This window comes from Rhagoletis zephyria, unplaced genomic scaffold (assembly GCF_001687245.7).
Source record: "Rhagoletis zephyria isolate East Lansing unplaced genomic scaffold, Rhagoletis_zephyria_1.1 Rzeph_scaffold_03129, whole genome shotgun sequence".
NCBI classification, from domain to species: Eukaryota; Metazoa; Arthropoda; class Insecta; order Diptera; family Tephritidae; genus Rhagoletis; species Rhagoletis zephyria.
This window is the reverse complement of record NW_016160213.1, coordinates 15,629-25,590: the sequence shown is the minus strand read 5'-3', so window position 1 is coordinate 25,590 and position 9,962 is coordinate 15,629. Positions and strand designations below refer to the sequence as shown.

Here is a 9,962-nt window from a genome sequence, read left to right as displayed (position 1 = left end):
TTCTCTCGCTGTTCGCAGTGTTCATCCAACTTGACGTTTCTCTTTGTGGAACATTCTACGTCATTCCTCGAACATTCTGCCTATTTCTCGTTGTTCGCTTTGTGTTGCCGCAGTATTCGCCACAATACAGTCGCTAGCTGCGTTTCAGTGATCGCCGATCGAGATTTCATTTATTATTTTACATTATTTGGATAAAGAAAAGTTACGCAAATTAAACATCGATATGATGCTGATAGAAATCTGGATTAATTTGTGTAATCAGACATGCACCGTGTTGCTCCTATTAAGTGTGGAAATTATAATTGACAGCACCGACAAATGAATATATACACAAACAAATGTTTGGTTATGGTTAAAACAATTCAAGTTTTTGTATTGAATTTTCGGTTTAGAATTTATTTTTCTTTTCAGTAGGGATTTTTGGCATTATCTTTTCCGTGAGAATTTATCGTAATAGATACGGATCTGAATAAGCGACTGGAACACGGCTGTTTGTCAAAAGCATACGATTTCGAACTCGCGTAAATGTACATTTGCTAAATGCGATAGCATGAACGCTCTTCGAAAACATATGTTCGAAAGTGCTAAATGTTGCATTTTAAATGCAGCAAAAACGCTGCATAAGACAAATCGTGTCAGCTGACTCGGGTTTACGTATCGGTAGGTTTACGTTCTTGACTAATTTCAGCTTAAGAGTAAGCACCAGTAACTCAGCACAGTGCTGAGTTACACACCTCTATACCCGTGAACCAAGAATACATTAGCGGCGTAAAAACTCTGGCATATCTGATTCAAATTCCTGGCAGGCATGCTGAGTTAATTTGTATTAGGTAGCACAAATTCAAATACGATTTCTACCCCTGACGGAGCACTTATCCGCATTTACTAGTTGCCAGCTGATTTGATACAAATTTTGAACTCAAAATGGAAAGGAGGGAAAAAATACGAATGGCAGCTGTTTTATTGGCAAAACACAATTTCTTATTTAAAAAGAAACTTCACATTCTTCTATTAAAATTATTAAATAATATGAAAGTAATTAATGGATTGGCCAGTATGAACCTTAACTTGCTGTGCCAAGCTGTGATTGTTACACCTCCTGATATCAGAGAAAGGCAGCTGTCGAAATTGGTAAGCATACCTTTCATTTTCATTGTATAATAAATATCCGGTATTCCTTTAAGGAACGCAATGGAACTTTTTGGGAGCGTGATGTGCCTTTAATGGACGAAAGTCGTTTCAAAGAAAATTTTCGAGTCAATAGAAATACGTTTCGAAGAATTTGTGAGAAAGTTAAAGACATTGAAAAGGTGGACAGTAATATGAAGCCATGTATTCCACTTCATAAAAGAGTAGCTGTCTCACTATTCGCATTGGGATCAGCTGCGGAGTATAGGACTGTTGCAAGTCTCTTCGGTGTGGGACGCAGTACTGTTGGGGAAATTCTTTTGGATTTTTGCCAAGCAGTATGTGAAAATCTTTCTGCTTCCATTAATTCCTATCCTCCTAATCCACAAGAGATAAGAAAAATTGTTGATGGATTCGAACGCCTAGGATTCCCGCAGTGTTTTGGAGCTGTGGATGGCTGCCATATAGAAATTCAACCACCAAAAAAGAGTGCAGTAGACTACCAAAACTGCAAGGGTTGGTACTCGGTGATCTTGTTAGCGAGCTGTGACCACCGGTATATTGAAATTTGCTTTAAGCTTATTTACAAAAAAAAAAAAATTATGAAACGTCTCAATCTTCTCCAGATCAAAATTTACCTACATAAACATTGGTTCACCTGGTAAAAACAACGACTCTGATGTTTTCGAAAATAGTGCATTAAAAAGATATCACGAAACTGCGGATATTTTTAACCAGAATAGCAAACGCATATGTGGAGTCAATGTACCCGTTTTCCTTATAGGCGATTCGGCTTTTGGGCTCTCGCGGTATATGATGAAACCATTTCCATATTCAGCGAATCAGTCTTATATAGAAAAAAATTTTAACTACGAACTATCTAGATGCCGTCGCCCTATTGAAAAAGCATTCGAGCAACTTAAAGCTCGATTCAGAAAAATAGGTCGACGCTTGCAGGTCGCACCAAAAAACGTAAATATCATAATTAGAACGTGTTGTATATTGCACAATTTTTTAAAATTGGAAAACGACGAGGTCTATACCGCTTGGAGGCAAGATGCCAGAGAAGACTTAAATGCCAGAAGTCAGCCATGTCATACTACAAGAGTTGGCGAAAATGATGTGAACGCATCCGCTATTAGAAATGCAATAGCCGAGAGTTTTCGTAAGAACCAATATAAAAATCCTGTAAATATTGAACCCGAATCCATTTTCGAAAAAAATCAAAATATGATTTTATATACATTCAATTGCTTTTTTTTATTAACTCATTAATAGCTATAAAATTAAAATCAGAGAGTTTCTGCAATTCACTTCCGAGTGAATTTCAACCCCATTAAATTTGAGTTCAATGTGAACTTTGTTAAAATTAAATCGGAAATTTGCAGAACCTGCCTGAATAATTCAGTCTTCCCTTCTTTTTCAACAAAACTGATTCCAACTATCCACATTTCCTTTTCACATTTTGTCTATTAAATTTCTCATCAAGCCTAAAAATTCTTTTGAGGTATCATTCTGCTCTCTTATGGCAGCAACAACCTCGTTTGTCAACACCTTCGTATCTTCCATCACACTCCTCAATATTTCTGTATTTTCATGCATAATTCTTATAATTTCTTCCGAAATATTCCTTCTTCCAGGGGAAGTGGATGGTGATGTATCAGGAAGCGAGAGAGGTGGTGATGGTGGCGGCAGTGGCACTAGCAAGGGTGACGATGTTGACGGAGCTGGTGGTGATGATGAGCGTACTGATGGGGTTGCTGATGCCAGCGACTGAGAGTCTGCGTTTAATAGGCTGTCCTAAAAAATTAGTTTATGGAAATATTTTAATAAACACAAAATACACTTGACATGAAAAAACAAACCATTGAAAATGATCCACAGACTTCCGCATTATTAACTGCTGTTCCTTCAATTATTCGTTCTATCGCCATAAAATGCTTCCATGTCGATGGGCTTCCTGCCGACGCACCCCCTTTCTTTTCATTTCTGCAAATTTATCAAGCAAATGAGTTGTGCAAGTTATTTATTTATTATAATTTACCTATATCTTTGTGTTAAATTCCTGATTTTTACGTGTATGTCCTGCGCAGTGAATTTTCTATTCATTTCCCGAGAAATTCCAGCATAAATATGCCGATTCCTTTTGGCTCGCCGCAAATCAGCAGCCCGTGCTGCCCACAATTTTAGTAAAATTTTATCGTCCAGCTCGCTCCAAACAACTCGCTTCTTTATTAATGACATCTGAAATTGACAAATACAAGTCTTTATTTTGTAATTGTCTAAATTTTACACAAAATAAATAAAAAAGAAACTTTGCTTGTTTTTCCTTATTTTCCTTTTCTGTCAATTTTTGACAGTAGCAAAAGCTACTTTTCCCATTCACAATAGTACTGAACTAGTGATGGCACGATTAAACGAATAACCGATTATAATCGGTTATTTTCATACGCGTAACGATTTAATTGTATCGAAATTTTCCTTTCGATTAATCCAGCGATTAACCGATTAATTTTGATAATAATCGACAAGAAATCATCAAAAACTGGCTACTTTACTCACACAATAATGAATCAAAATTCCGTAACAAAATTGGCATTCTTACCACTCAAAAATATTAGCAATAATATATGTGTCCATTCTACCGGATACATACATATATATGTATACTTTTACTAGTTGGGAGATTTTTTATATTCTCGTATTCTGCAAATTTTTTAAACGATATTTTTGCAAAAAGCGCAACACAAGTTTAACCTAACAACTAAACAAATAAAACAACTAAAAAAACACAACGCAGGTATCCACATATTTGCATTTTATTTTCCAAATGCGGTGTTTCGCGCTTTTTTATATGGAAGAAAATAAGCATCACCGTAAAAAAAAATTGCCAAAAATCAACGGTAAGTGGTACTTCAATTTTGCAATTTTTTATGCAAAAATTTAATGGGCTTACATAATAATAATAATAGATTGGCGCTACACACATGTTAGTGTTTGGCCGAGCTTCTCCTCCGATTTGTGGCGTGCGCCTTGATGTTGTCACACAGTGCGGAGGGACCTACAGTTTTACGCCGACTCCGAACGGCGATTGTAGTTTTATGAGAAGCTGTTTTTCATGGCAGAAATATACTCGGAGGTTTGCCATTGCCTGCCAAGGGACGACCGCTGTTAAGAAAAAACCTTGTTTCTATATTTTTGCGATGTTGCTTTGACCAGGGTTTTAACCCAGGCGTTACGGAGTGGAAGCGCGCACTGCTTACCACTACACCACAGCGGCAGCAATGGGCTTACGCATACTGAAAATCTTTCTAAAAATCAAATTAAAAAGCTCGAATTTTTTGAATACCAAAAATAATTATTGTGATGCGCTTATAATTTTGACACGGGGTGTATAACGGATGGTATACTACTTAACACCTTTTTAATTATTGTTTCCCTCATTTTTTAGTTTTCTTGATTGTTTGCGCACTGAATTCATGGTAAATTTTTATTACTTATTCCATCTTCTGACCGACATCAAAAACATGTTTTCGTTGCTAATACTATGTTCTGACCGACATCGAAAACATGTTTTCGTTGCTAAAACTGGTTTTCGACCTAAAACTTGTGTTGTCGTCAATGTAAAATCTGTCAAACGAAAACAAGTTTTCGCTGAAAACCACTTGAAAACTCACGTTCCACTCATTCCAATCGGTGTCTGCACTAGTTTTTTTCGATTATTTATCGAAGTGGAAGTCATATTTTATCATCTTTAATACGCTATTTCGTACTTATTGTTAATTGGCTGGCAAAAGTAAAATAAGAATGGTAGTAAGAGGTTGCTAATGAAAAGAAAATGTGGGAAAAGCATTTTGATTTTGTTTTTGTGTAGCAAAACTGCAATGCGAGGNGTAATATAAGAAATGTCAACGAAAACACTAACAGCCGGTGTGAACAGCCTTCAGCCCACAATTCCAAAACTCGTTTTCAAAGTGTTTTCGTTGTCGGTCAGAACATGGTATTAGTAAATGGTTTTTATTATTTTCGATTTTAATCGAAACGACCGATTAACCGGTTAATTTCTTACGATTAATTGCAATTATTAATCGAATGCTTTCGATTAATCAGTTAACCGATTAATCGATTATTAAAGTTTTTTTGCCATCACTAGTTACTGAACTGCCAAATGCGGCAGCATTGCCATACTAAAACTCGCAACAACAGTTAAATTATCTTGCATCCCAACAAACATTCAGGTTTAAGTTCAACCAGCTTAAGTTGGGAACTGAGGTATTTTTCAAATCTACAACGTTGTTCAACAGTACCTCAAGTGGAGGATCATAGCGTTCTCAAAAAAAATAGCATTTTTTTTTTGTAAGAAAATATGATTGTTTCTAAAGTTCAGAAAATGCTAGTTTTCAACTCGAACATTACATATCTTATTACATTAAACGAGCAATTCTTGTATATATATATATCCATAGGGGTCTCGTAAACGGCTCTAACGATTTTGATGAAATTTTGGACACAGATAATGTTTTGGATTTTAAGGCTGTGTGCGAGTACGTCTAAATTGCTACCTAAATAGAGAAAAATCCTAAATCACTGGACAGTGTTGGTAACGCAGTGAATAGGAACAATTAGATTTTCTGCGAGCATAATTTTCAACCTAAATTGAATAGTCAAATATATTTGAGCGAGCGATTAAGTGAAAAACGATTTTTTGATGTTTTAAATAATTTTTATCATTGCTATGGCACAAAAAAAAAAAAAATTCAGAAAGATGTAAGTATAAATTTATTTGATTTTTGCATTCAGATAAGTATGTGTGTAATTCGATGGATGTACATATATTATTTCGCAGGGTCAGAAGAGCAAACGGATTCTTTTATAGATGCCAGGATGGAGCATTCTCCTTTTTTGTTGCAAATTTATTATATTGTTAAATAGTCACAAAGCTACCACAAAATTATTCATTTTATAGATATATTTATTAAAAGCAAACAAATTCAAATTCCAAAACAAACAATTTAGGTTGTCAAACGAACTCGCACAGTTTTAGCAGCTGTTTTCCTAAATTGTAGCAGTGCTGGAAATTTCCAGTGGAATGTTAGTTTAGGTACTAAAATTTAGTTAAACTCGCACACAGCCTAAAGTTATCTGCATAGGCAATATCTCCGAGAAGACTCGTATAAGGTTGCCACCTATTCGAAATTAGTTACAAATTAATTAAAACATCATAATATGGGTATCAAACGGAAGGTATTTTAAAGATCCCTAATTCAAAAATATTTTTAATAAGGTTGCCACCTATTTTGAATCGCATATTTATTTAATTTTTTTTTTAGAAAAAAAGGTAAAATATTACTATTCATGGGTACCAAGAGAAGGTTCTTAGACAATGCTTACCCTGTACACAAAATGTTTTGTCTTAGGATAATAGTATAAGGTTGCCACTTATTTTAGATTCTACACACTTTATCTAAAACATCGCAATATGGATATCAAATGAAAGGTATTATTGAGAACTTTGGTCAGAAAATAGTTTCCATCAGGGTTGCCACGCTTCCTTGTAATACAAATTTTTATTTTGTTATTCTCAATCAACATTTGTTATGTATACATAGTACGCGGATGCTCAAGATATGTACCATTCATTCCAGCGTATTTCGGAATAGGGTTGGCACCTAAATTTTAGAGTAAAGAATTTACTTAATATATATGGAAATTCTATTTTTTTTATTTCCAAAATATTTTTTTAAAGCTATCCAAATCTTGGAAGCTTCAAAAAGTATATGCGAACATATAAAAAGGGCAAAATAAAATAACGAAATAGGCCGGAAAATGCATAATAAAATAGCGAAAAAGGCAGGTAAAGGCACTAGGTATTGCAAAAAAAGCAAAATAAGGCACTAAAAAAAGACAGAAAATACGATGAACAATCAAAAAATACATTTATTTTAGAAATGTTTATATTACAAGTAAAAAGAGAAAAACTATGACCTAGTTTCATTATGTGAAAAATTTGTACTTTGAATCTTTGACTATTTTATCCTTTCGAGTTTCTAACTCATAAAACTTTAATCTGTATAGTAACATTGAACCACAAGATGCATTTTGACGTTTTCTGGCAGCATTTTCATTCGAATTTCGCGAAGAAAAGCCTTGAATGTACTAAATGTGCGCTCGACGTAAGTTGATACAAGTGTAGCCCAATTTAAATATGGAACGTTTGAAACGTTCATATTATCAGGAATAAGGGCGTTTTCCTCGCCCTTTACAATTTTATCCACACCCCTTATTGTCTCCAAGCCTACGTTAGCTGAGAAAACGGCTTTGAATTTTCCCAACACCAATTTGGCAAGAGGTCCCTGCGCTTCTATAAGCCGCTTGGGCATGTGTATATTTTTTAATATTTAAAAAAAAATAGTGTAAATGCTATAATCACTTTAAAGGTAGAAAAGGCAAATATCTTAAAAAAGGCAAAAATAGGCAAATATCTTAAAAAAGGGAAAGCTAAATCGTGGACATCCTTAATCGAATATACTCTATCTCTTTAGCAGAAAAAAAGGCCATTTCCATAAAATCCGTTCCCTGTATATTACATTGTTTCGGTAACGTCGGCAACGATGTTTAACTGCGGATTAGTGTTAACCAGATTTGGTGAAAACGGCACTTGATCGATAAAGCAGTCGTTATATTTAACCGGAGCTTCTACCTCCGATTAGTGCTAATCAGACATTGAAGAACCGGCCCTAATAGCCCAGTTATGCAACCTTCCACTGCTAGGGCCATTTTCACCATCACTGGTTAACACTTATCCCCAGTTAAACATCGTTACCGACGGTACTGACTCCATTCATTTTAAATTGGGTCAGTAACGTCGGTAACAATGTTTAACTGCGGATTAGTGTTAACCAGAGATAGTGAAAACGGCTCTAGCAGTACAAGTATGCATAACTGGGCTATTAGGGCCGGTTGCTCGAAGCCTGGTTGACACTAATCAACGGGTAAACAGCGTTATCGACGTTACCGACACCGTGTTATATGCATGGAGTCGAAAAATATTGTGGATAATTGCTCGTTGGGTTAACCACCCGACTCTTCTTCATTCGATCAATTTAAATTTTCCTTTTTGTAATTTTGTATTTGTTTTTAACCAGGTCCTGTTATTCATTGCACCTAAAAGCATGCTTGCAAATTCTATCAAGCCTAAAACCACTCTTCAAAAACTTCACGCCCAGTTAGTCTACAATCAAAGGCAACTTCTTTTTTTACAATTCCCCCTCCAGCACCTAATTTGTATATGTAGTAAAAGAAGAAACCATTGCAGCAGCATTAAACTGTAAGTTTGAACAGCAAAATATACAAGCTAAAACACATACATACATACGTTTTACGTTGCCCATTTGCAGGACTACGCATTCCATTCCAGCGCCGGCACATTCATAAAGCAAATATATTTCGCCAGCGGCAACGTTAAATATTAATACAATGCAGCTTCATTTCATTTGCCTTTTGTCTGATGGTATGTGTATTGTAATGTATATTTCAGCGTGTCCTACTGACTTTATTGTAACGATTAAGTGGCGCGAGTAAACATTCTACAAACTTACATATGTATGTATGCATGTGTATGCACATGGTAGTTGAATGTCCTGATTGCCGCGGAACGCTGCCACATTTAGTAGTGTCGTTGATTTGCGCTTGCGCCCAGTGCTATACTTAGTATTTGTTACAGATATGCTCCACTGCCACAATTACTATTCTGCCAGCAACCACACTTTGTTCATCGTCAGCACCACTGCGTATGAGTTACTGAAGAGGCGCGCGCACAACATCAAGTCATAATGTAGCAATAGTTACGAGCCCATAAAAATCTGTTATCGCAGTTACATAAGTACCGCAGGGCAACAGTAAGACGCCGCTGCTAGCAGCAACAATAACCAGCGCGACAGCCCTTCATTGAGCTTGTCGCTAAAAGGTAAGTAAAAGTGAAATTTAGAGATATTAAAGTATATATATATGTACATATCTATGGTCATAAGCAATAACCGCCTAAGTCGACTTAAGAAAGAATTGCAGAATATATGCTATATCGTATTCTGCAACTACCATTCCATTTGTATGTGTGTGTGCTGTATTACACGCTTCGCTCTACTTTGACTTCCATTTGCTTGCGTTAAAGCCGAGCTTTTTTCCGCCGTTCTAGTAGTACAATAGGGCATATACATAGCGTATACGTAATTTTTTATAATAAAAATTCCAATTGCTTTGTTATTTTGTTTAAATGATTTGATGCTGTCGCATCGATTTTAATCGACGGCAATTATGAAGTTCCGCAAAAAGTACTGCCTTGTAAAAGCGTATGATTGCAATGTACATACATACATACATCGGCTTGATTGGTTTCATTCACTCCATTGATCGTTCACTTTGAACTACAGATTGCATTTCGATTGACCCATTTACAAGCCATTTACTGACTGGCTATGGTAGGCTAGAAGTGTGTGTATGAACCTACATACATACATATATGCATGTATATAAATGTACATATAAAACCACATTTTACCCATATTCGGCCGCTGGTCGATTTTACAACCATACATTTTTGATGGCCCATATATCCGGAGTTAAGTTTTAGTTGTTTGATTTGTTTTAAAGGAATTAATTTTTGTATTTCTTTAACGAGTGAAGTATAGTTTTTACGGTGAAATGTTAAATGAAGATTTTAGTAAAGGGTAAAGTAAAAAAAGGGAAATAAAAAATTGGTTATATTATGGGTATTTATAGAAACGCGTAAATGCCTCGTAACCGCGTAAACTATGTAAATAAACCGAGTTTCCATA

The 9,962-nt window shown here is 35.5% G+C and overlaps 1 protein-coding gene across 1 annotated transcript; it reads left to right on the top strand.

The window, feature by feature from the left end:
• Positions 1 to 649: 649 nt before the first annotated feature.
• LOC108368451 (uncharacterized) lies at positions 650 to 2,926 on the top strand. Its single transcript, XM_017623304.1, has 4 exons — positions 650 to 1,131; positions 1,185 to 1,684; positions 1,755 to 2,293; positions 2,769 to 2,926. Exons 1-4 carry the CDS (start codon positions 925 to 927, stop codon positions 2,903 to 2,905), a joined length of 1,383 nt encoding a protein of 460 aa, XP_017478793.1. The 5' UTR covers positions 650 to 924; the 3' UTR covers positions 2,906 to 2,926.
• Positions 2,927 to 9,962: the final 7,036 nt, after the last annotated feature.

Bases quoted from the DNA above. Each gene is read 5' to 3' on its own strand.
- LOC108368451 (XM_017623304.1), top strand. From the start codon at position 925: ATGGAAAGGAGGGAAAAAATACGAATGGCAGCTGTTTTATTGGCAAAA. The intron at 1,132-1,184 runs GTAAGCATACCT...TATTCCTTTAAG, and splicing joins AAAGGCAGCTGTCGAAATTG to GAACGCAATGGAACTTTTTG. The intron at 2,294-2,768 runs GTAAGAACCAAT...TCCTTCTTCCAG, and splicing joins TGCAATAGCCGAGAGTTTTC to GGGAAGTGGATGGTGATGTA.